Raw genomic sequence first — 27,845 nt, forward strand, 5'->3', positions numbered from 1 at the left:
ATAGCTCCTATATATCAGGGAGCAGGTAGGAGAGCGGCTATAGCTCCTATATATGAGGGAGCAGGTAGGAGAGCAGCCATAGCTCCTATATATGAGGGAGCAGGTAGGAGAGCAGCCATAGCTCCTATATATGAGGGAGCAGGTAGGAGAGTGGCCATAGCTCCTATATATCAGGAACCAAGCTGCAGAGGGTTGTGTGGACAAGGATTGTGTTTACATGCAGATAAAAGAAGCAGAAGAATCAGTGAACCAAATGAGCCCTCGTGGGCAGGGTCCCCTCTCCTTATGTACTTGTGTGTCCCTTGTCTTTCACATGTTTATTATACTTGTCTATATTTCCCCTTTTCACATGTAAAGCGCCATGGAACAAATGGCGCTATATAAATGCACACTAATAATAACTGCACCAGTGCCTTTTCTATGAAGGACCTCACTGGATAGTAACTCTGTTTGCTGCATAAGAATAAACTGGATATGCATGTGTATTCTTACAAGTAAATATTTGCAAATACCTGTGCCATCCCTGTTTTCTGGACTATTCGGAGTGCTCCACATTGCACCACACTACCAGGAAGCAAAGATTAATTAAGTGCACCTGTAGGGAGGTTGAACTGACGGACAGATCTGCCTGTAGCGAGAGGCAGAGGGATGGCGCAGCGTAGTTGTGAAAGCGCTGAGATAAAGAAAAAGGGTGCCGTATTATAGTTTGACCATTAGAGGGCAGTGGAGAGTGTAAGAGTGGGACTGCATAACTGCCATTAGTCAAAGAAGCTGTCAGGTGATAGTGGGCGGAGCTACCAGGACTGGGAGTATAGAAGGTTGAGGGAACGTTCTGGAAGGTCCAGTCAGTGAGGGGAGCACACTTGAAAGGAGGTTCTGCTGCAGAGATAGAGACGGTATAAAGGCTCCAGAGAGAACTGACAGTGGAGGCGGTCACGGGGGGTGGCCCAGAGTACAGTAGCTGCAGATGAAGACGGTCTGGGGGTGCCAAACGGATGGCGTACTTGGATTGGTAAAGCGCTGTGGTGGATGGGCCTAGGGCAGCCACAGTGAGAAAAACCACAAAGGACGCCACGACGATAATAATAAAGAAGTGAAGGTACCCGGGTCTGTGTACAAGAGAAGTGTGAAATCCCTGTGGTGAATTGCGGTGGTCGTCAGAAAGGCGGCCAATAAAAACGGACCTATTGAATGCAACCTCTATCTCAGTCTCGTGTCTGTCGGTGGCAAGAAGCGGGTCACCCCCCATCCCTGTTGGTTACACTCTCTCACCTATCCTACATTTGGCGTAGTCGGCAGGTTAATTGCCGCAAATACAACACCTTCAGTGGCAAGCCTGCCAGCATATACTAAAGGACCCCAAGCTGTATGGGGTGAAGAATTTTATTTTTCCTGTGGATTACAATTTGGGACTGTGCTTCGGATTGCTGGCTGTCAATAAGTGAAACCGGAGCAGAAAAGTGTCCTGTCAAAATGGATGTGGCATTTCAGCGTCAGGAAGAGACACGGGAGTTTCCAGCCATACTGGACAATCTAGGACTATGTCGCATCCGCCCCTTGGGGAGCGGCCTTATCAGAAGACAGCCGCCCTCCCATGCTGGACCTTGGAAAATGGGTGGAGAGGCCGACCAATGCCCCACCCCCGAGCAGAAGTGGCCCAGGTGAAGAGACTGGGTGTAGCTGCTTGGCGCCATTGAGCTTTGGGAACTCGGCCGATATGCGACACTGCAGTTGCAGTGGCCTCGGACGCCTGGAGTAGAAATGGCGTCAGGAGGTTGAAACCCGCTGGGAGACCTGCCCCTGGGAGCCATTCTCGATACCCCGTACCTTGTTGCAACAGTCGTTGGAAGAAGCTGCACAAGTTCTTTCCGCGGAGCCATCGGGCCTGGAGGCCGGCCCTGCCGGATGGCAGGGTGAAGATCCATGGCTATTGGAGGAGCTGCGGGAAAGCCTGCTGGGAGCCACGACGCCGTGGAAGGTGAGCGTTCCCCAGGCCCAGCCGGCGGCATCGCAAGCAGATCCCGCACCCATGCCCAGTGTACAAAACAGCCCGCCGGCCCTCAACCTCCCCAGCCGACCTCCCGCTCTTCAGTGACTACTGCCTTGGATGACTTCACGGCTCTTGACAACCATCCCGATCCGCCCGGCGGCGCCGGTGCGGAACCAACCTGCGGCTGCCCCTGCCGTGATCTGTCTTCCAGCCGCAGCCTGTTCATCGGAGCCTGCCGTCACTTCGGGCCCGCCGCAGGTCACCGCGCCCTCGGTTGCGGCCTACTCACCGGAGCCCACGGCCGCCTTGATCCCGACTGCGGCCGACTCCACAGCCTACCCGATGACACCTGTGGCCGTTTCTGCCCCGTCCGCTACTCCGGTTGCGGCCTGCTCCCAATGTCTGCAACCGCTTCTGCTCCACTCTCGGTTGCGGCCCGCCCACCGGACTCTGCGGCCTATACCAGACCCTCTGCTTGGGTTGCGGAGATCATTGAGAAGAAGAAGGCCAAGGAACCGGAAGTGTGGGCATTGCTCCATGAGAAGGGGGAGGCCGCCATGTCTACTCCTCGGTCATACGGGCGGCTGGTGTATATAGATACCGGCAAGGGCTACGGTTTTATTTGAGGCCTCACCACCGGCTATAAAATTTATCTAAATGTGACCTCAATTAAGCATGGCCGGGTTCCGTGGGAGGGAGACCTAGTCTCCTATTACAAAGAATATTGCCCCCGCGGCTACTATGCGGTAGCCATCATCGCCTACCCTGAGAGGTACAAGCCCCCATAAAGAGACGAGGACTCCTGGGTCTCGAGCATCAGGGACACTCGAGGCCCAGGGATACTACAAGCATCCAAGAGACCCCACGGCTGTGGAGTCTCCTGTTTGGCGAAACATCGGCCGCCAGGAAGTGGCCCAGAGCGCCTATTACAATGGACTGCTGGGACTGCAGTGCACCGTTGCATAATGAGGGGACTGTTCCACGTCCCCACGGGAAAGAATATCCTCCTCCTGGTGCAGCAGGGATGCCTAGTGGGAGTGTTTTTTTATAAAGGAAGGGGGAGCACCCCTGTCCTTATATGGTTAACATTTTAAAGAGTGTATTGTTTTGTTTAAAAATAAAAAAGTAAAAGGCTAAAAAAAAATGTTTTGAAAAAAATGTATTGCATTAAATGTGGTAAGATGTGGAGTAAATTTAAAATGTTGAAGTGTTATAAAAAAAAATGTGTGTTCAACAGGTCCCGGGTACTTGGAGTATGCCGACCATGACGTATTTAAGTTGGCAGGACGACGAGTCAGGTAGAATGTAGACAGACAGTGGTCCACAAGTCAGACCCCCAGTACCACGTATCCCCAGAAGAATAGAAGGACACTGACGATGACCTGATAGGTTAGGGCCTTGGTTATGGTGGTCCGAATGGAAAAGGGGGCACAGAAAATGAGAAAGGTGGAAGGTACACTCCTGGAGAAATAGACAAGATTGTCGAGGACGACAATGGATAAAGAAAGGGAGAGTGTAGGGAGGTTGAAATGATGGACAGATCTGCCTGTAGCGAGAGGCAGAGGGATGGCGCAGCACAGTTGTGAAAGCGCTGAGATAAAGAAAAAGGTGCCGTATTATAGTTTGACCACTAGAGGGCAGTGGAGAGTGTAAGAGTGGGACTGCATAACTGCCATTGGTCAAAGAAACTGTCAGGTGATATTGGGCGGAGCTACCAGGACTGGGAGTATAAAAGGTTGAGGGAAGGTTCTGGAAGATACAGTCAGTGAGGGGAGCACACTTGAGAGGAGGTTCTACTGCAGAGATAGAGACGGTATAAAGGCTCCAGAGAGGACTGACAGTTGAGGCGGTCACGGGGGGGTGGCCCAGAGGACTGTAGCCGCAGACAAAGACGGTCTGGGGGTGCCAAACGGACAGCGTACTTGGATTGGTAAAGCGCTGTGGTGGATGGGCCTAGGGCAGCCACAGTGAGAAAAACCACAAAGGACGCCACGACGATAATAATAAAGAAGTGAAGGTACCCGGGTCTGTGTACAAGAGAAGTGTGAAATCCCTGTGGTGAATTGCGGTGGTCGTCAGGCGGCCAATAAAAACGACCTGTTGAATACAACCTCTGTTTCAGTCTTGTGTCTGTCGGCGGCAAGAAGCGGGTCACCCCCCATCCCTGTTGGTTACACTCTCTCACCTATCCTAAACACCCTGGCATCACAAACTTTCCTTTCCTTGACACTACCAAACTGGAGTGGCAACTTCTGCGCACCACTTGGTATTTACAGATGTGTCTGATGTGTGCAATATTCTTGTCACATATCTGTGTTGTGCTTGCCTGATGATTATGATGTTTACTTTGTGCTTATGTAATGTGTTTGTCTGGTATACTTGCTGTGCTCTCCCTATGTGTGATCAGTGTTTGTGTGACGTGTGCTTGTGATGTGTGCTCAGTGCTTGTGAGCTTTGTGCTTGTGTGATGTGTGCTCAGTGCTTGTGAGCTTAGTGCTTGTGTGATTTTGCTCTGTGCTTGTGTGACATGTGCTTGTGTGCTCAGTGCTTGTGTGATGTGTGCTCAGTGCTTGCGTGATGTGCTTGCGTGATGTGTGCTCAGTGCTTGCGTGACATATGCTTGTGTGATGTGTGAGCAGTGCTTGTGTGATGTGCTTGTATGATGTGTAAGCAGTGCTTTGTGTGACATGTGCTTGTGTGATGTGTGCTCAGTGCTTGTGTGACACGTGCTTGAGTGATATGTGCTCAGTGCCTGTTTGACATGTACTTGTGTAATGTGTGATCAGTGGTTATGTGACATGTGCTTGTGTGATGTGTGCTCAGTGCTTGTGTGATATGTGCTCAGTGCTTGTGTGACATGTGCTTGTGTGTGACATGTGCTTGTGTGATGTGTACTCAGTGCTTGTGTGACACGTGCTTGTGTGATGTGTGCTCAGTGCTTATGTGACACGTGCTTGTGTGAAGTGTGCTCAGTGCTTGTGTGATATGTGCTCAGTGCTTGTGTGACATGTGCTTGTGTGATGTGTGCTCAGTGCTTGTGTGACACGTGCTTGAGTGATGTGTGCTCAGTGCTTGTGTGATATGTACTCAGTGCTTGTGTGACATGTGCTTGTGTGTGACATGTGCTTGTGTGATGTGTACTCAGTGCTTGTGTGACACGTGCTTGTGTGATGTGTGCTCAGTGCTTGTGTGATATGTGCTCAGTGCTTGTGTGACATGTGCTTGTGTGATGTGTGCTCAGTGCTTGTGTGACATGTGTTTGTGTGATGTGTGATCAGTACTTTTGTGACATGCAGCGTTGGACTGGAGCACCTTAGGCCCACCAGAGAAAATCATTCTTGGGGCCCGCTATGTAGCTACATAGAAATAAATACAAGACCACCAATTGTGCGGTAAAACGCACTAATATCAGGGTATAATATAAGGTAGTACACGTCTTAATTATGTAGCAGTGGTTGGGGTAGCCCTCCTCATAGAATATAAAGTATACTGCCCCTATTGGTCAAACAATCAGTAGATTTGGGTTCCAGTACCATCTCTATGCTGATGGCACCCAATTATACGCTTCCTCTCCTGACATCACGCCAGCCTTTCTAGAAAACACCGGCGATTGTCTAAACGCTGTGTCTAACATCATGTCCTCACTATATCTGAAACTGAACCTGTCAAAGACTGAACTCCTTGTGTTTCCTCCCTCTACTAATGTACCTATACCCAACATTGCCATTTCAGTGTGTGGTTCCACTATTACTCCCCAGCAACATGCCCGCTGTCTTATAAATCTATGTATGTATGTGGGTATTATATCTCGATCTCTGTTCTCCAAGTTCTTCTTCAGTAATCTGCAGTCTGCACTGGGAGTTTGGGACAGGACATGTGATGAACACATATAGAGGTAGAGTGACTGATCACCAATCATCTCATCACACTCCCTGGCTGCAGCGGGAGGACACAAAGGAGGCAGAGAGCGAATTGTCAAATGAAAGTGAAACAAAAGTATATAGAGAGACAGGCAGCCTCCGAGTCCTCCTCCCTCTCTCCTCCTAGATCTTGATCACAGCCAGCCGGGCCAGGCAGCTCTCTCTCTGGTTCTTATCTTCGCACTCACACAGTGACACAAACACAAGAAGTGACTCACTGACTCACCAATCATTCACCACAAACAGCACTGCAGCCAGGAGCATGGCGCCCTCAGCTTATCTGATTGCAGGGGGACAACTCTGTTCTGCCGCCCCCTCTCTTCAGAGAATCTCTGCCGCCTGAGCTGATATCTCACCTTGGCTCATGGATGATGCGGCCCTGGGCTTTCCCAGCACACAGCAGCGGTGCTGTTTCTCCCACGAGCCGTAGTGGGCACAATGGAAGAGGTGTTCGTGGTGCACACAGCCGAAGTGGCGTTGGAGACAGGGGTTTAATGACCATGTTGTGGAATGATTTCTCAAGTACCGCTCACACAACTGGTAATACTGCATCGATGGAAAGTGACAGGAGACAGCAGTTGTCAACTATGGTTACAAACTACTTTTTCTCCCATATCGATGTTCTCCCTCACAGGTCATTCCTCTTTGACTATTGGGCCTCTAAACTGGACGCCTGGTCTGAATAGGCCCAATATGCCTTACAGGAGCTCGCTTGCCCTGCTGCTAGTGTGTTATCTGAAAGAGTCTGCAATGCTGCTGGATCAATCCTGATCCTGACAGAAAAAAGGACCCGTCTGTCTACCCAAAATGTTGATGATCTAACCTTCATTAAAATGAACCATGCATGGGTTGCAAAGGATTTTGTCCCACCTTCCCGATGACACATAGGTTCCCAGAAAACTGCCTCGCTTTTGTCCTCCTCTTCCTCGGACTTGCCCAATTCCACCCTTTGCAGCAGCTGAATGTCCAGCCAACACATCAACATATGCCATTTTTTAAACCTCCCTAAGTGGGCTGCCCACCCCCCCAATGGCTGCGGTCAACACCTGGCGCACCCGGGCAAGTGCCGTTGCTCTGAACAGGTGGATGGGCCCACAGATGGCCGACGGCACTGGCACAGGGCCCCTCATAGTACAATACAGTGTCTCTGACGGTGGGGGGGCCCACTTGCCGTCAGACGCACCAGCGTACTATGAGGGGTCCTGTGCCAGTACCGTCGACCACGAGTGTGCCCCCCCCTACTTGGTCATGGCCACAGTACTTGCAAGTTACAATTCTTACCTCTCCCTGCTCCACCGCTGTGTAGTCAGGGCAGTTAAATCCTTCACAGGGACGGCCACTAGAAATTTGGTGTATTGATCGATGATGGTTAAGATGTAGCTATGCCCTTTCCTGCTGGCCCTCTACCTTCAGATGGTCAATGGCTACCATTTGTAATGGACGTCAACTTACAAGCAGATGCAGTGATGGTTTATGATCACCTTTCTTAGTTGTGATAGTCAAAGACATGTGACATTCCTGCCATTTTTCAATGTATCCTCTGATGCCAATCCAATAGAATCGCCTACGGCCTGTGGCTTCTGTCTTTGGCACTCCAAAATGACCAGACACATCATGATAGGCAGTAAGGACCATGTCTACATCTCTCCCTGTGATCACAGTTTGATGGAGACAAGTAACGGTGATGTGATCCGCGCTACTGCGATAAAGCAATCCTTTCTTCACAAAGAACCGTTTTCGCTGTCTCCACAGACACAGTAATTGAGGGTCTGCATCGCCTCTGCAACATCTACTGGGAGGTTTTCCCAAATTTCTGCTAACACTCGACTTTCCGTCTGTACTTGTATCCATGTAGTTTCCAGTAGCGGAGAGTCTGGACTGGCTTATTGAGATTGAAATATATACGAAGATTTAAAAGTACCACAACACTGTATACTGTTGTATGCTTCGACTACCTTTCCCTTTTTCTACTTGTTAAATTCTGGTGTAATACATACTGAGCCTGTGAGTGTCTGTATGACTCCAGAAGTATAGATGGAAATTTACAATTACCCCTAGACTGGATACACCTGGTATGTGCTGATACAGTACCTTTGTTCCAAATTTTGTATTACGGTATCATCCATAGTGAGTGAGCGTGTGTGAGTGTGTGTGGCTTACGCCTTCTATATATATGGTGAACTGGAGATACCAATTTTTACCCTATACTCGATACAGCTTGTATCTTGTTATACAGTACCTTTGTTCGACATTTAGTATTACGGTCAAATCCATACTGAGTGAGCGTCTGAGACTGACTACGGGACTATGTATATGGAGATTTCAATTGTACCCTATAATATATATACTTGCTATCTGGTTATCCAGTACCTTTTTAACAACATTTTTTTTTATGGTCGAACCCAGACTGAGTGAGCGTCTGAGGGTGACTCCGGAAATATATACCGAGATTTCAAATTTGGCCAACACTGTATACAGTTGTACGCTTGTGTTACATTACCCATTTACAGCTTTTCTTATTCTTGTGTAGTCCATACTGGGCCTGACAGCGTTTGTGTCTGCCTCCTGAAATGTATATGGAGATTCAGAATGTTTACACTATACTATATATACCTTGTATCTGGTGATAATGTACCCTTTTTCACCTTTTTATTTTATTGGGTAATCCATACTGAGCCTATGAGTGTCTGTGTATGACTCACAAAATATATACGGAGATTTACTGTTATCCCTAGACTGTATAGAGCTGTACGCTTCTGATACAGTACCATATATCTGCTGGTATTTTGGGTCAATTTTCTAAAACATGAAGTATGGTGGAAGAGGATGCGTACGTGGGTGTGGGGGGCCACCTGGTACTGATGGTGGTGATGCATCTGCTGGTAGTGCCAAAAACACAATAGCAGCTAAGGCAGGAGGTGTTGATGTATGGTGTCATGGTGTAGCTCTGGAAGGCCTGTAAGGCTCCGTTTTCTGGGAGTAGGCAGGCTGCTTTTAAAGTCGGAGCATCAGGAACTGTTTTTGGCTTTCATTGCTGAAACAGCCTCCAGCTCTATCGCCTCCTCTTCTGAAGTTTACAAAAATGCAAGCACTGAGTTGTAAGTGCAGGCTTCTGGTCAGGAGCAACCATTTTCCTTGTATCCTTCACCCACACCATAAGTGAAGGATGCGGCAGCACACACTTCAGATTACTCCATGGAGCTCTTTTCACATACCATGCCTGGGTTAATTAAAAATGGGGCCCATCATATACTGGAGCATTCCAAATGGGGGACATCAGACACTGGAGCAGCATTTACGGGGCCCTTTATACACTGGAGCATTACAAATGGAGCCCATTATATATTGAGCATTATTAGGGCCCATTATACACTGGAGCATCATCCATGAGGTCCATCATATACTGGAGCATTCCAAATGGGGGACATCAGACACTGGAGCAGCATTTACAGGGCCCTTTATACACTGGAGCATTACAAATGGTGCCCATTATATATTGTACATTATTAGGGCCCATCATACACTGGAGCATCATCCATGAGGCCCATCATATACTGGAGCATTCCAAATGGGGGACATCAGACACTGGAGCAGCATTTGCGTGACCCTTTATACACTGGAGCATTACAAATGGAGCCCATTATATATTGAGCATTATTAGGGCGCATCATACACTGGAGCATCATCCATGAGGCCCATCATATACTGGAGCATTCCAGATTGGGGACATCAGACACTGGAGCAGCATTTACAGGGCCCATTATACACTGGAGCATTAGAAATGGGGCCCATTATATGTGGAGCATTATTTGGGCCCATAACACACTGGAGCATCATCCATGGGGACCATCATATACTGTAGCATTATGTGGAGCTCATCATATACCATATGGAATATTATATGGGACCAATTATTCTGTATGGAGAAATATATGGGGCTCATTATTCTGTATTCTGTATGGCGCACAATGTGGTGGCGATAATACTGTATGGAGTAATATACTGTCCTTTTTTTGAGCTATTGTACAATTTAAAATAGATCAGTCATGTCAAGTAAGCAGTGAAGTATTTTTCATTGTACTATTCCTAAATTTCTCTGCCGTATCGGAGCATCATGAATTGTGGTATGTGTTAAAGGGGCGCACTGACACTCTTTGGCCCGGGGCACACGAAAACCAGGCACCAGCCCTACCCCCCCACAACTGTAGCCTAATAACCCCCAGTTTTCAATGCGTAACTATTATTAGTAAGTAAATTAAGGTTGACAAGCTTCAGTAATAAGAATTGATGTTGTTGGCATTGAAATGGGCACTGTAGGTGTGTTCACTGTCCTCCACTCCCTGCCTGCCGACTTTGCTTCCCAATTGACTTGCATTGGGTTTCGTGTGTCAGTCGGCCTCCGACTTTTTCCCTATAGTCGGCTGATTTCGTTCGACCCAACTTTTGAGAAAGTCGGGTTTCATGAAACCCGACTCGACCCGAAAAAAGGCAAAGTCGCTCATCTCTATGACTGATGTGTGCACTGTACTTGTGTGATATGTGCTCTGTGCTTGTGGGATGTTTGCTCGTCTGATGTGTTTGAGTGAAGTCACTACTTACGTTCTGGTCCAAAAAGACAGTAGATATCAAAATGAACAAACCCTGAAATAAAATGCAAATATGAGTAGGGCTGGCATTGCATTCACTTTATGTGCAATTAATTTGAAAAATAAATCAGATTTCCAAAAAGTATAGGCTCTCTATGGAACAGTATATATTATATTACGCCTATTGATTTACACCATTTTTGGGCTAATAATTTTTTTTTAGCTCATTGTATTCCCCTTTCTCTTCAGTATCTGTACAGAACTGATGCAACTTATATCCTGGGAAGTACAATCGGTATTTTTCAGGAATTCCCTAGAAGACTTGAATATTTTTTTCCCAGCAGACAATTATGCATAAATGGCTTGCTATCACCCCCTCAAACCTCACTATAGTGTTTTATTTTTCTTCTAAATTCCTTCTTATCTATTGGATCTTACGAATGGAATTGAACAGCTAAATGCCAGCATCACTTACCAGACCTTCAACAACAGTGAACATCTTGATGCTGACTGCTGTCCGGACCTTGTGAGTGGAGCAAGAAGAGGTAAGTAATGGATGGGTTTGAGTAGGAACCCGTTTTGGGTTATGTATTAATTTTTAGGTCTGTTCAAGATCGTAATTTTTTTAGGGGTCTGATATGCAGTGTGTATTAAGTTTAGGGATCTGGTCTGAGTGCTGTATTGCTGTTTAGATATGGCCTGATTATTTTAGGGGTCTGATCGAGGTCATTATATTTTTTTTAGGGTCTACTCTGCAGCCTAAAATTTTTTAGAGGTCTGAAGTCTGTATTAAGATTCGGGTTTGGTCTGAAGTCTACATTAATTTAGGAGTCAAGCCTGAGGGTTAAATTAATTTAGGGGTCTGGTTTGGGGTTTGACCTCATTTTGAGATCTAAGGAGTGGGCAGCAGGTAGGCTGAAGTCTTTCCAAATTACATTTCTAAGTGCATGTATTGCAAAGTTGTACAATGTGGAATAAAACATTGGTGATAATATGAAAAGCACTAAATAAAAATGTATATCAAAAGGTGGCCATAAGAATCTAGACAAAAACCCCAACAAAACATGTAATTTTATTAGACATGCATTAATAATATTAAAAAAAACAACAAATAAAAGGTTCTTAAAAATATCTATACGGGTAGAGTTTGGTGTACGTGCCTTTAAACATATATAGGGCATAAAGGGCGGGGGGAAAAAGGTCAAAAGATTTAAGTTAAGAGGTATATAACCCAAAACTCAATCTCACTAAGTTAGCCATAATGACATATGAGATAGTAAATGCGCAAGTGCCAATAAAAACTATTATTATCATGCCTTGCTAGGTAGATAGGGCTAGAGATGTCAAGTAAACACTTCACAAAATACTTTCCCTACTTTTCCCTATCACATGACACTGCTTTGCTGCAGATGTTGGCACCCTCATGGAGACATACAGCATTTAGTCAGCCACCAAATTGTGCAAGTTCTCCCACTTAAAAAGATGAGAGAGGCCTGTAACTGACATCATAGGTAGACCACAACTATGAGAGTCAAAATGAGAAAACAAATCCAGAAAATCACCTTGTCTGATTTGGCAAGATTTATTTTTCAACTTATGATGGAAAGTTAGTATTTGGTCACCTAAAAACATGCAAGATTTCTGGCTCTCACAGGCCTGTAACTTCTTCTTTAAGAGGCTCCTCTGTCCTCCACTCATTACCTGTAGTAATGGCAGCTGTTTGAACTTGTTATCAGTATAAAAGACACCTGTCCACAACCTCAGTCACACTCCAAACTCCACTATGGAGAAGACCAAAGAGCTGTCGAAGAACACCAGAAACAAAATTGTAGCCCTGCACCAGGCTGGGAAGACTGAATCTGCAATAGGCAAGCAGCTTGGTGTGATGAAATCAATTATGGGAGCAATAATAAGAAAATGGAAGACATACAAGACCACTGATAATCTCCCTCGATCTGGGGCTCCACGCAAGATCTCACCCGGTTGGGTGAAAATGATCACAAGAACAGTGAGCAAAGATCCCAGAACCACACGGTGGGGACCTAGTGAATGACCTGCATAGAGCTGGGACCACCGTAACAAAGGCTACCATCAGTAACACACTACACCACCAGGGATTCAGATCCTGCAGTGCCAGATGTGTCCCCCTGTTTAAGCCAGTACATGTCTCGGCCCATCTGAAGTTTTGCTAGAGAGCATTTGGATTATCCAGAAGAGTATTGGGAGAATGTCATATGGTCTGATGAAACCAAAGTAGAACTGTTTGGTAGAAACAAAACTCATAGTGGGTGGAGGAGACAGAATTCTGAGTTGCATCCAAAGAACACCATACCTACTGTGAAGCATGGGGGTGGCAACATCATGCTTTGGGATGTTTCTTTGCAAAGGGACCAGGACGACTGATCCATGTACATGAAAGAATTTATGGAGCCATGTATTGTGAGATTTTGATTACAAACCTCCTTCCATCAGCAAGGGAATTGAAGATGAAAGGTGGATCAGCATGATAATGATCCCAAGCACACCGCCAGGGCAATGAAGGAGTGGCTTTGTAAGGCTGTGAGCCCTCGTGGGCAGGGTCCCCTCTCCTTATGTACTTGTGTCCCTTGTCTTACACATGTTTATTATACTTGTCTATAGTTCCCCTTTTCACATGTATAGCGCCATGGAATAAATGGCGCTATATAAATGCATAATAATAATAAGGATATGAAGGTCCTGGAGTGGCCTAGCCAGTCTTCAGATCTCAACCCCATAGAAAACCTTTGGAGGGATTTGAAAATCCAGGTTGCCCAGCAACAGGCGCAAAACATCACTGCTCTAGAGGAGATCTGCATGGAGGAAGGGGCCAACATGCCACCAGCAGTGTGTGCTAAACTTGTGAAGACTTAAGGAAACGATTGACCTCTGTCATTGCCAACAAAGGATATATGACAAAATATTGAGATGAACTTTTGTTAATGACCAAATACTTATTTTCCACCATAATCTGCAAAATAAATCTTGAAAATCAGACAAGGTGATTTTCTGGATTTGTTTTCTCATTTTGACTCTCATAGTTGTGGTCTACCTATGATGTCAATTACAGGCCTCTCTCATCATTTTAAGTGGGAGAACTTGCACAATTGGTGGCTGACTAAATACTTTTTTCCCATCTGTATGATGTGGTGGCCCTGCTTGTGCGTTAGCTGCAACAAAAGACTAATGGAAAAAAATGTGCAAAAAAAGTTCAAGTATGTGCAAATAACAACATCCATAAATTTTCTAATGCTGCATACAGAAAAGGATTTCCAGTTTGTCGAGGAGCGCTTCCGGCTGATTCATTAATTACTCCGAATATTTAAAGGAATATCCAGTTTATTATTAGACATAAAAACACAACACGTTTCGGCTATACATAGAATTAGCCTTCATCAGGTAAAATCATATATATCTTTAAAAGACACATTTATATAGGGGAAAATAAAAAAAACCATTATCTATGTGGTCTTTTTTTTTTTCTTCCCTCTTTCCCTCTTCCTTCCCTTTCATTCTCTTTTTTCCTTTCTTTTATCCCTTCTCTTCTCATTATATATATACTTCTAGCCGATCTATATATTGATTTCTAGCCGGGGATATTTGTGTTCCACACCAATCATTATTATATACTAGAGGAAACATCTCATCAGAAATGGCATATGATCACATTCTTAAGGGGGATTCAAAGCGAACCAACAAGAAACCAGTAATGAATATATCAAAGAATCTTTTTAGACTTAAGACAACAGTACTATATATTTTCTAGCTTATCATTGAGGCCATCTGGATACAGAGTCCTCAATCTGTATATCCAGAAGGCCTCTTTCTTATTTAACTGTTGTATCCTGTTCGAAACATCTCCAGCAATCTGTTCAACCGGTGTCAGGGTCACATTGAATTCTTTTTTATGTGTTAGCAGGAGGTGTCTTGATAGACTGTGAGTAAGGAGACCGACTTTGGCATTGTGGCTGTGGCCATTCAATTGGGTTCAGACCCATTTGTGTGGTCCTCTCCACATATTGGAGGCCACAGTCACAATTGATGACATATATTACAAAGTTGCTCGTACATGTCAGAAATTGTTCTATTTGAAATATTTCACCTGTGCTGTAGGAGACTGTTTGTTGTTGTTTATCTGCTATGTTATAGCAACACTGACATTTTTTCTGTTTGCATTTATATACCCCTGATGAAGGAAGGATTCCAAAACGCGCGTCAGGGATCGCGTTACAGGGACATGGTGACCCTTAAAGGTATAGGATCCATTTTTTGCAATCCTCTATATATATTTTTCTTGCACTTTATAAAAAGAGTCACTGTGTTGTTCTATATAAATGCGCATTGTTAAAGTTTGCACATGCACACTGCACTTTATATGGCAGTGATTATTTTGAGTCAGTTATATAATTTTTATTATATACAATATATGGTTGTTTTTTGTATATGCACATTGCTCTTTTTTCAGCAGCAATTTATTAAGTTACCAGTGGTCTTTTTCAATCTTTTTTCTTTTTGAGAATATGATATAGCAACACTTTGGGTTTTTTTGCAGATTGCACACTGCACTCCTCATGGCAGTGATATATTAAATGGTTGTGTTTTATTTTTGCATGCACTTGCACTTTTTCATTGCACATTATACTATTTTTGAAAAAAAAATTTCACTTTATAATATATGAGGTATGCATATTAGAATATGAATTATATGTAATTGGGTCCAATTTTATCTTCCAATTTTGTAAAATCGTTCCTATACATGCACTTTGCTTTTATTTGTTTTTTATGTAACCACCTGTATAATAAAGGTTATTAATTAAGTACACCTTGTCTGGTTTTCTTTGGTTAACAGGTCTTATGGTTGGTTTATTTTTTGATCTTAAATTCTTTAGTATGGATGCTAAACGATAAATAACCTTATTAATTTTATTAATTTTAAACATGGAAGAAGTATATATATATATATACAGTATATAATGAGAAGAGAAGGGAGAAAAGACAGGAAAAAAGAGAATGAAGGGAAGGAAGAGGGAAGGAGGGAAGAAAAAAAAAAAACACATAGAAATGTTTTTTTTTTTTTTTTATTAGATTCCAAGTAATAGATTCCACCTACAACTAGCCTCCCAACAGTTTGGAGAGGTGTGCATGTGTTTTTAATTGATGATAATTGATTGAAGGGTGGAACCTTTTTTTTCCCTATATAAATGTGTCTTTTAAAGATATATATGATTTTACCTGTTGAAGGCTAATTTTATGTATAGCCGAAACGCGTTGTGTTTTTATGTCTAATAATAAACTGGATATTCCTTTAAATATTCAGAGTAATTAATGAATCAGCTGGAAGCGCTCCTTGACAAACTGGAAATCCTTTTCTGCATTCTCTGACGAATCTCCTACAAGGTAGTTCGTTCCACCTGTTTTGAGCTGCAGGCCAGCAGATCCAGACGATTACTCCAGTACCCAAACACAGGGTTATACGCTGAGCAACAAGACACCAAAAAGGTGAGAAGAATTTTTTATTTCTATCTGACATAATTAAAACTCTGCACTTAGATCTGCACCCCCTTCTTTTTCTGGATATTCCTTGAAATACTCGGAGTAATTAATGAATCAGCTGGAAGCGCTCCTTGACAAACTGGAAATATTTTTCTGCTAATGCTGCATAGGCATGCATCTAATACTAAATATGCATGCACAAAATATAAAATAACGTATCCATTGAATCTCATCCTGACACATTTCCCATTATGGTGAAAAGGTTCATTAGAGTATTATCCTGGCGAGATAAGGGTAACAGGGGGAGATTAAAGCTGACCATGCACATTAGATGGCTGTCAGCTGAACAATGCTTTGGCCGGCCGCTCGGCCAACAGCCATCTCGGCTGACTCTCCCATAAAAAGGAGTGCTCAAGTGTCCTCTATGAGAAAGCTGCCATGTCGGCCGGTGGCTTATCTCAGGGAGAACAATGCAATTGGCTGGCCAAAATTGGAGATCACAGATTGACATCTCCCCTGACCATCAGTTGACTGGTGCCCCCATACACATTAAACCATTGGCTGAACCCGTCAATATCGGCAGGTCCAACCAACATTAGTCTAATGTGTGTGAGGGCCTTAAAATGAGCACCATTCCTCTCCTGCATCGTTAAAGATAATGTGACGACTTAGATATTTTTTTAATGCATCTCTAATACATTTATAAGTGTTTAGTGGGGTTTTTCATCCGGTGATAATATGAAAAGACAAGCCATGACCGTATCAATTTAGAATAATAGAATTTACCTGAAAAGAGTTGAGGGCTGAAAATATTGCCGCTAGAACTTTATTCTTAACTTTATCAGTTGGAGACTCAAAGGCAAAAACAACACCAAGTGCCCAAGTGGTTCCTAGAAGTGGTGTTAGGACGGCAATACTTTTTGCAATGACAACAAAATTTTGCCTTTCTTCTTGGCCGGGTCGTTCTCCAATTGTCGGCCTCAGTAACTTTACGATAACCACAATCAAGATTACAAAATTGATAAGCACAATGAATGAAACCGGGATGACAAAGGCCAAGTATGTTTCTGATTTTCGTGCCAACCAGCAGAATTTATCACTCGTGAAACTGTCGCTCGGAGCTGTAGATGCCACAGTTATAACGGAAATCAAGAGAGGACAACCGTACCCTAAGGTGAAAGCTATTATCACCATGATTCGTCTACTTAGGTCATGCAGGAGGTAGATCAAACGATAAAAGAGAATAAGTCCAAGGACCAACATCCAGAAGAACAAGGCCAAGTAGAAGTAGAAGGTGAAGAACGTTGTAGCTTTGCATGCATCTGACTTTGGAGAGTTTTCCAGTGCGGCACCGATCACAAACCAAATATCAGCAATTAAAAGCGTCAAGGCAATATTGACTAGGCAAATGTGACGCATGTAAGAGGTCTTGTTTTTGATGACTGATCTCCATACTACTGCTTCAATAATCAGTGTGATAACTAGACTTAAAATGGATATTGCAACTCCAATGTATGTAATTATATCCAGACGTTCATCAGACTCATCTCCCATTAGGGCTGAAAATGAGGTCAAGTGGTCGCATGTACATTTCACCACATTGTCATCATCAGACTTCAAAGCCGAGCATCCACTACTGTTCCAAGACTGGCCGTCTAGCCAAACACAGTTTGTTTTCTTCAGACTTGTATTATCCTTGCGGAATATCATGGTGATGTTAAAATTATTTGAATCAATGCTTTTGCTTGAGAAATCACTTATGACCGTTGACATGACCAAGGTATTGATCTTCATTGTTTTGGTTTGCGGCAAGAGTTTATTCATGGTAGAGTAAGCTATGGAGATCACTGTGGTAGAATTCCCTACTAAGGGGACATTTTCAATCGCAACGCTACTACTTAGATTGGCGAAGAAAAAACTCCCATTATACCCGCTGTCTTTATCCACTACTTTGCCAAAGAGTTGAACGTTGGATGTGGTTGCATTTATGGTGACATGGGTGTCATTGAATTGAAGATTCTTCGCAAATGATTCCACGGACTCCAGAACGGTAGAACTATTGCTTGAGGCGTTTTTCCAAGTATTGACATTATCCACCACAATATCTACAGTCTCGATAAAGTTCTAGGATATGAACAAAAACATGCTTGTGAGAGAGAAAATAAATTGATTTTACTTGTACAAAAAAAGGGGGCTGTATGCTGGCGATCGCCTCCCGGCGTTAGCTGATACTGACAACTGACACAAGGCTCTCAGTGCCAGGAGCGGTCCAGCACTGCTCCCGGAACTTTAACCCCCTAAATGCTGCGATCAAACTCGCACGAAGAAGAAAGCCCCTCTGAAATTGGATCAGAGACCTCGTGACGTCATGAAGGGTCCCGACTGTTGTCATGGCTTCCCAATGGTGTCAGGACAACATCCGGATCACCATGCACTAGGAAGTTAGATCAAACGCAGTGCATGATCTAACTAACTTCTGTCTTAATTGCTGACAGGCGATAAGGTATAGCAATGCTGAAGCATTGCTGTACCTTAAAACTGTGATCAAAATGCAGAAAGTCAGTCCTATAGTGGGACTAAGTACAAAAGTAGAAAAAAATAGTAAAAAAAAAAGTTGTAAAAAGAGTTTTTTTAAAAATAACAAAACAATTAAAAAAAATGTATATATTGTATCCATAAATAAATAGTGCAGAACGACCCGACCAATAAAACTGTCCCATTAGTTAACCCCTTTCATGAACACCATAAAAAAAGGCAAAAAATGATGCTTTACCATTATACCGCCAAACAAAAAGTGGAATAAAATGCAATCAATAAGACAAATGTTAATAAAAATGGTACCGCTGAAACGATCATCGTTTCCCGCAAAAATAAAAGCTATATGTCACATAATAAAGCAATGCAAAAATAATAATTTTTTTCTATAAAATAGTTTATATTGTTTAACAGCAACAAAACATAAAAATGGGGTATCTCTGTAATCGTACTGACCGAAAGAATAAAACTGCCTTATTAATTTTACCACACGGGGAACAGCAGTAAAAAAAAAAAGCGCATAAAAGAATGCCTGCATTGTTGTTTTTTGATTATTCTACTTCTCAAAAATCGGAATAGAAAGCGATCAAAAAATGTCATGAGCCGAAAAATAAAAACGTCAACTTGTCCCACAATAAACATGCCATCACATGACTGTCAGCACAAATATGAAAAAATTATAGCTTTCAAAATATGGTGATGAAAAAACTATTTTTTGCAATAAAAAGCATCTTTTGACAGAAGCCGAACATAAAAATCCGATATAAATCTGGTATCGCTGTAATTGCACCACTCAAAGAATAAAGTCGCCTAATCACTTATACTGCATGAGGAACAGCATAATAAAACCAATTCTTCACCTAATTTTTTTCATTTTGTCTCCCAAAGATCACAGTAAGGCTCGGCGTGCATTTATCCTGTGCTCTGTGCTGAGCGCTTCCACCAGGGTCTCCGTGTATATCTCTAAAATATGTGATTCAGATGAAACCCCCGGCCCCGGCGTAAGATTCCCTATAATGATTCAGATGGAGGCTCTGTGGATGCTGTCTGACCTGTAAACAGTCTGTATGGATATGGATGCATAAAAGCGTGGTCTGTCACAGTTTTCTGCACCTCTGAATAAAAAGTACACCTCTGAATAGAGGCCAGAGGGAGTCCAGAGTAACTCTGCTGCCTCATTATAGTGAATGCCTCCCTCAGGGGTTTCATCTGAATTACATCACATGAAGAATTAAAGAGAAACCCTGATGTGAGTGCTTTTGGTGGTAAAAATATAGTTATTTTTTCTACACTGCCCAATGGAATAAAATTCTGTGATCCACTTGTGGTGTCAATATGATCATTGCACCCATAGATGAATTCAATGAGAGGTGTAGTTTGTAAAATGGGGTCACATATGGTGGGCGTTCAGTCCAGCAAAATCTGAAGTGCAATATGGCACTTCTTCCCTTCGGAACTTTGCACTGTGCCTCAAAGTAGTTTTCAGACCACATATGGGGTATTGATGTACTCAGGAGAACTTGCACAACACATTTTTAGGTCCATTTTCTCCTGCTATCCTGGTGAAAAGAAAAAAATTGAGGCTAAAATAACATTTTTGTGGGAAAAATTGTTTGTTTTCTTTTCACTGCTCTACATTATAAACTTTTGTGAAGCATCTGGAGGTTCAAGGTGCTCACTACACATCTACATACAATCCTTGAGGGATCTAGCTACCAAAATGGTGTCACTTGTGGGGGGTTTTCCACTGTTTAGGCACATCAGGGGCTCTTGAAACCAGACATGACACCGGCAGACCATTCCATCAAAGTCTGTATTCCAAAACATCACTTTCTTTTCTGAGCCCTGCCGTGAGCCTAAACGGTAAACAGTATTTCACCCCCACATATGGGGTATCTGTGTACTCAAGAGAAATTCACAACAAATTATATGCTGCAATTTCTCCTGTTAAGGCTGGTTTCACTGTAGGGAAGGTGACCTGATGGACGGACGGACGTGTCAGTATAGAGAAAGATAGGTTTGCACAGTTTAGACAGGTGTCAGTTACTACAGTGGGGAAACAGCTAGGAAAGTGTAGTGGACGTGCAGTACCTTGGGTTGACCATTAGATGGCAGGGAGGAGCGTGAGCAAAGGACTTGACATCAGCTTAGGGCTTTAGAAACCGTTGGTCATGGGGGGCGGAGTTACAGTGACAGGGGACCGGGAGTGCTATAAATACTGAGGGAGGGTTCCAGAAGGTTCGAGTCCCCAGGGGGAGCACCAGTGACAGGAGGACTGTGACAGTCTGTGCGCTGTGAGGAGAATCCAAACCAGGGGGACTGAGGAGAGAGAACGTCAGGGGGGTGGTCCTGACAGGAATACCGCAAAATAGACGAGACACAGAGGTTATATCGACGAGGCACAGAGGTTACGGATACCGCGTTAAGAAAGATGTTGTGACCAGTGAAATTACTGTTGGTTTACGGGCCTAAGGCGGCCACAGTGATGGACCTGTCAAAAGCGTCAACAAGAGTAAAGGGACGGTACGTATATATACGTCCCTGGCGAAAGTGCGGTGTTCTTTGGTGTATTGTAACCGGAGAGCCTTGAGGAAAATTGCGGAGTGCTGTTAGGCTGTCAGTCGGACAGCGAGTGAATAAAGCTTGGACCTGTTGCACCCAGAATCTGTCTCCATCTTGTCTCTGTTTCATCTCTGCACGGTAAGAAGAGGGACCACCCCCCAGCTCGGCCCACCTCTACATTTGGCGTAGTCGGCAGGATCGCCGCCGCTAATACGCTATCTTCTGCGGCACGCCTGCGTCTGAAGGACTGAGAAAAACTTGCGCTGCTCTATTTTGGATTATAAACACCTGTGGACAACCAATTACTGACCTGTGGATTACAAATTGGGACACTGTGGTGGATCTGCGTTGCTGCAGAGGATCCAAGGCAGCAGCTGATTCTGCCCAAGATGGCGGTATTACTCCAACGCAGGAGAGAGGTCCGGGTGTTTGACATGGTTCCAGATGGACTGGGGCCCCCTCCAACATACTCCTGGGGGAAATGATAAGTGCCAGGAGGCCACGGGCGCCTGGAGTGGCAATGGCGGCGGGAGATGGAGCTGTGCCAGAAGTCGCCCTCAGGACCACGGGCAGGTAGCGGGATGCTGAGCTGGGGAGCCTGAGCGGAGTCAGCGAGAGCGGCCGCCACCAATATCGACAGAGGACTTCTCAGCGGAGCCCCCGAGTCTGGGGGAAAGGCCCACAGGACAGTGGAGCGAGGGACGGAGGCTGCGGGGGGAAGCCGCGTGTTGATGTGATGGAGGCCGCAGCGCCGGGGAAGGTGAGTACCCCCGGCCCCACCAGTGCCTCCGCAAGCGGCCCCCACCATTCTGCCGCAGCACGCTGCCCCCTGCGCTCTGGAAGGCCTAGGTACATCGGGCCCGGTGGTGTATGCAGAGCTGAGCGAGGCCCCTGCTCAAGTCCCCGAGCTACCCCGCCCGGAGCCACCAGTGCGGAGCTCACCCAAAGAAGACGCTGCTGCGTTCCCCCTGCTGATAGCAGCTGCATCGTTGGAACCGGCCGTTACTCCGGCTCCATTGGAAGTAGTGGATGCGGCCTGTCCTGAGGCCGCGGTTAAGCCGGCGCTGGAGCCGGCTGCGGCCGACTTAGCAGGCCCTGTGACTCCAGCCCTTAAGGACCCGGCTGTCCCCATTTGCCACCTGGCCCCAGCGGCTGCTGGGCCGCAGATATCATCGGCCGCCTCTGCCCCACGCGCTTTTCCAGCGAAGTCCCGCCCATCGGACTCTGGGACTGGCGCGGCACCCTCCGTTTGGGTCGCGGAGGTGATCAAACAGAAGAAAGCTCGGGAGCAGGAGGTATGGAACCTGCTCCACTCAAAGGGGGAGGCTGGCATGGCGGTGCAGAGATCACGGGGACAGCTGGTATACACCAACGTCGACAGGGGGTACGGCTTCATCCGTTACACGACCGGCCAGAAGGTGTATGTGAATGTGGCCTCCATACGGCATGGTCGGGCTCTGAAAGAAGGGGACTCCGTCTCCTACTATAAGGAATACTGTCCCCGCGGATATTACGCGGTAGCAGTACTGGCGGAGTCTGAGGAAAGCGAACCCCCATGAAAAGGACTTGGATGGACACTCTTGGTTTCCCCAGGGGTTCCACGGCTGCGGGGCCCTTACTACTGACCACCAGAAGGTGGATTGAACTGTCAGGAGTTCGTTGCACCGTTGTGCAGGTCAAAAGGACAGTTCGCGGTCAGATTTTTTTTTTAAAAAATGTTTATCTGTGATTTTTATTTCTGTTTTTCTATGTTCCTCTTACAGGATAGTCCATGTTTACTTGTTAGCCTGACAGAGCGGGGATACGTAGAAGAGAGGGAGTGTCCATGTCCAAGGAAGGGGGGGGGAGAAGACATGCAATGTTCGTGTTATATGTTTGTTTTAGAAGCAAAAGGTAAATGAAAAAAAATATATAAAAAATGGGGTACTTGTGATATTGTAAAGTTATTTATTCTGTTGTATAATATGCACAAGTAAATGCAACAGGTCCGGGCAAGGTCTGAGGGACCAAAGGGAAATGTGAGATCCGGAAGGGGTCTATGTGTTGAGAAGGTCTGGGAGACCAAGACGCCGACCATGACATGTTACTGAAAGAAAGGTAAAAGATGGAAGATGTGAGAAAGACAGCCGTCCTAGGTCAGGTCCCCGACACCACAGACACCCCTGAAGGAGGAAGGCGGGCGCTGGTAATGATCTCGTAGGTGTGAGACCTCGATCATGGCGTACCGAATAGTGGAAGGTGACAGTAGGGGAGAGTAGGGGAAGTTACACGCCATAGAGAGAATATGGGTGTACCTAGCCCAATTTGAAAGACGTTGTCATGTGGCGTGCGCGCTGGTGAGTAGCAGTAGGCTGCTCAGAGCATGGTGCTCCCAGTTTGGTTTGGCCCCCGCAGGAAGTGGGATTGGCCCAACAGCTGGTCCGACAACAGAGTGTAGGTGAAGCTTCAGAACGACGAAGGCAGGGTTTACGAATTGTCGAGGACGACAATAGACAAAGGAAGGGAGAGAGAAGGGAAGGTGACATGATGGACGGACGGACGTGTCAGTATAGAGAAAGATAGGTTTGCACAGTTTAGACCAGGTGTCAGTTACTACAGTGGGGAAACAGCTGAGAAAGTGTAGTGGACGTGCAGTACCTTGGGTTGACCATTAGATGGCAGGGAGGAGTGTCAGCAAAGGACTTGACATCAGCTTAGGGCTTTAGAAACCGTTGGTCATGGGGGGTGGAGTTACAGTGACAGGGGACCGGGAGTGCTATAAATACTGAGGGAAGGTTCCAGAAGGTTCGAGTCCCCAGGGGGAGCTCCAGTGACAGGAGGACTGTGACAGTCTGTGCGCTGTGAGGAGAATCCAAACCAGGGGGACTGAGGAGAGAGAACGTCAGGGGGGTGGTCCTGACAGGAATACCGCAATATAGACGAGACACAGAGGTTATATCGACGAGGCACAGAGGTTACGGATACCGTGTTAAGAAAGACGTTGTGACCAGTGAAATTACTGTTGGTTTACGGGCCTAAAGTGGCCACAGTGACGGACCTGTCAAAAGCGTCAACAAAAGTAAAGGGACAGTACGTATATATACGTCCCTGGCGAAAGTACTGTGTTCTGTGGTGTATTGTAACCGGAGAGCCTTGAGGAAAATTGCGGAGTGCTGTGAGGCTGTCAGGCGGACAGCGAGTGAATAAAGCTTGGACCTGTTGTACCCAGAATCTGTCTCCATCTTGTCTCTGTTTCGTCTCTGCGCGGTAATAAGAGGTACCACCCTCCAGCTCGGCCCATCTCTACATCACATTTGCGCTTTATGGCGCCGAGACGGCCTGTGCACGGCCGCCGCTAAGCCCCACCCCCTGCCGGCTCCCTGCCCGCCCCATCCGGTCATCGCCGCCTATTAGCGCACATGGACGCTTGCGATCTGCGCACCCTATCTTTAGCATAGGGTGCGCAGATCGTGCGCTGGCCGTGCGCTAGCAGGATTTTGCCGTGCGCTGCGCACTTTCGAAGGTGCGCCGTGCGCGCCGAAATGCAACATGCTGCGTTCGGCGCACCTTAAAAAGTGCGCAGCGCACGGCAAAATCCTGCTAGCGCACGGCCAGCGCACGATCTGCGCACCCTATGCTAAAGATACGGTGCGCAGATCGCAAGCGTCCATGTGCGCTAGTAGGCGGCGATGACTGGATGGGGCGGGCAGGGAGCCGGCAGGGGGCGGGGCTTAGCAGCGGCCGTGCGCAGGCCGTCGCTGCGCTATAAAGCACAAATGTGAAACCGGCCTAACCTTGTGAAAATGCAAAATTTGAGGCTAAAAATAATTTTTGTGTGGAAAATGTTACGTCTCAATGTTATAAACTTCTGTGAAGCACCTAGGGGTTCAAGGTGCTGAACACACATATAGATACGTTCCCTGAGGGGTCTAATTTCCAAAATAGTGTCACTTTTGGGCGGTTTCCACTTTTTAGGCGCATTAGGGGCTCTCCAAACGTCACATAGTGTCTGCTAATTAATCCAGCAAATTTTACTCCTTCCCTTCCGAGTGCAACAGTGGTCTTCTCCCACATATGGCGTATCGTCATGCTCAGGAGAAATTACACAACAAATTTTGGGGTCCATTTTTTCCTTTTACTCTTGCGAAAATAAATTTTTGGTCTACAGTAAAATGTTTGTAACAAAAAGTTAAATGTTCATTTTTTCATTTCACATTCCTAAAATTCCTGTGAAGTAACCGAAGGGTTAATAAACTTCTAGAATGTGGTTTTGAGCACTTTTTTTTAGTATTTTCTGCTATAGACGCCCCTGAAAGTCACTTCAAATGTCATGTGGTCCCTAAAAATTGGTTTTGCAAAATTTGTTGGAAAAATGAGAAATTGCTTTTAACCCTTATAACTTCATAACAAAAAAAAAATTATGTTTCAAAAATTGTGCTGATATAAATAGACACGTGGGAAATGGTATTTACTAACTATTTTGAGTGATCTACACCTCTGATTTAAGGGCATAAAAATTAAAAGTTTGAAAATTGCAAAATTTTCCAAATTTTCCGCAAATTTCCAATTTTCTCACATAGAAACGGAAGTCATATGTATGAAATTTTACCACAATCATGAAATGCAATATGTCACGATAATTTTTTCTCAGAATCAGTGGGATCTGAAGCGTTCCAGAGTTATTACCGCATAAAGTGACACTGGTTAGATTTGTAAAATTTGGCCCGGTCATGAAGGTGAAAACAGGCATGGGGGTAAAGGGGTTAAAAAATACTGTAGAAACTAGAAAATTGTAAAAGACAATTAAAAAAAGAAGAAAAAAAAAACAATGCTCCACTTACTGTCATCATTTCCGTAGTAACGGTAACATTCTGGCTTGCAATGGTAGATATTATTTCGACCATGACGTCTATATTTTTTGATGAATTTGCAATATTTCCTTTTTCCTCTTTCGCCACATTTGTTATATTTTTAAGAATGTCTGGCAGGTTTCCTTGCACATTTGGACTCATTACTACATCCTTTATTTGAAGATAAATACAAAAAGGAAGGTTACAGAAACAAATCATAGAAACAAGCAATAATGAGGGTCCCAAACTTCAGGCACCTTACATTGCTGAAGTCAAGCGGTGGTCAATGAAAAGTTAGCTGCCAGTCTGTACTAAATTCTACCCTGACATATTTCTGACCCCATAACAAACTTCTAGTATGTTTTTTTTGCCAGCACCAGGGCTCTTTTGTACAAGTTTGCTGCGGTTTTGACGTCATCGCCCAGCACTGATATACAGCAGCCAAGGACTCAGATGATGTCTTGACCTTAGGCCCACTCAGACAAGCATGTTATACAGACATGTGCTCTCCATGTGCACCACAGACTGCACATGGAGGACTCATGCGCCCATTATAGCCGGTGTGTCAGTGCATATGGCCAACTTTCAACACCCGCCCCTGAGAAGAAGCAATGTCGAAACGTGCGTCGGGCACTGACATGGCAGACTGTGGATTGGTACTCTCCCTTTTCAGCTATTATGTGTGAATTATATTTGGACATTGAATGAGGGCTTGTTTTGTTGTGGTACTTTGGAATGAACCCATTTATTCTACCACACAGGGTATTGAAAAATGGGGAAAAAAAATTCCAAGTACGTTGAAATTGCAAAAAAAGTGCAATTTCACACTTGAGTTTTGGGTTTTTTATTTACCATGTTCACTATTTTGTAAAACTTACCTGGCAATTTAATTATGCAGGCACAAAATATGTAAAGTTTTTTTTATATATAAGTTGTGAAAAAGAATTTGGAAATTCGTAACGTTTTTCTTTTTTAGGGATATGGGGCTGTGAGGGCTTATTTTTTGCGCCCTGAGCTGACTTTTTTTTAATACCATCTCGGGGTAAATATGATGTTTTCATCGCCTCTTTTTGTGGCCGCCAAAAGCAAACTTATTCTGGAGTTCTGATTTTTTTTTCGTTGCACAGGATTAATTTATTTTATGTGTATTTTTATTATTTTTTTATTGTTTTATTTTTAATGGGGCAAGTGGAGGAATGATTTTATCTTTTGTGTTTTTTTATTATTTTCATATGTTTTAAAACTTTTTTTGTTGACTGTTTACTGTATTTAATAGTTCCCTTAGGGCAGTGATGGCGAACCTATGGCACGCATGCCAGACAGGGCACGTAGAGCCCTCTCAGATGGCATGCGGCCAAGGCTCACTGCTCCGGAGCTGCAGCTTCCTCACACACATTGAGCGGCGCGGCCGTGGAGCTGAATGATGATGTCATCCAGCCGCGGCCGCGCCTTTCACTGTGTGTGAGGAAGTGACAGGAAGGACGCTGCCGGCACATGGAGACCGCAGAGAGGTGAGTGTGGCCGCTGGTGTGCCGCTGATGTGTGTGTGTGTATCGTGAGTGTGGCCCTGTGTGTGTGGAGCGGGCCAGTGATGGGGAGAGGGACAATGATGGGAGTGATAAGGAGAGGGACAATGATGGGAGTGATGGGGACAGGGCCAGTGATGGGGAGAGAGACAATGATGGCAGTGATGGGGAGAGGGACAATGATGGGAGTGATGGGGACAGGGCCAGTGATGGGGAGAGGGACAATGATGGGAGTGATGGGGAGAGGGACAATGATGGGAGTGATGGGGACAGGGCCAGTGATGGGGAGAGGGACAATGATGGGAGTGATGGGGAGAGGGACAATGATGGGAGTGATGGGGAGAGGGCCAGTGATGGCGGTGATGGGGAAAGGGACAATGATGGGA

The 27,845-nt window shown here is 45.1% G+C and overlaps 1 protein-coding gene across 1 annotated transcript in view; it reads right to left on the minus strand.

The window, feature by feature from the left end:
- Window positions 1-27,845, minus strand: part of LOC141098612 (adhesion G protein-coupled receptor F5-like) — a 152,520-nt gene that overhangs the window by 20,366 nt on the left and 104,309 nt on the right. The window contains exons 12-14 of the mRNA XM_073586577.1: window positions 25,925-26,104; window positions 16,794-18,131; window positions 10,510-10,551 (exon numbers count right to left, since the gene is read on the minus strand). Of these exons, the coding sequence (XP_073442678.1) occupies window positions 10,510-10,551; window positions 16,794-18,131; window positions 25,925-26,104 (1,560 nt within the window). The remainder of the gene's footprint in view (window positions 1-10,509; window positions 10,552-16,793; window positions 18,132-25,924; window positions 26,105-27,845) is intronic.

The sequence above is a fragment of the Dendrobates tinctorius genome, unplaced genomic scaffold (genome assembly GCF_039654945.1).
Source record: "Dendrobates tinctorius isolate UK_male_01 unplaced genomic scaffold, ASM3965494v1 ptg000093l, whole genome shotgun sequence".
NCBI lineage: Eukaryota > Metazoa > Chordata > Amphibia > Anura > Dendrobatidae > Dendrobates > Dendrobates tinctorius.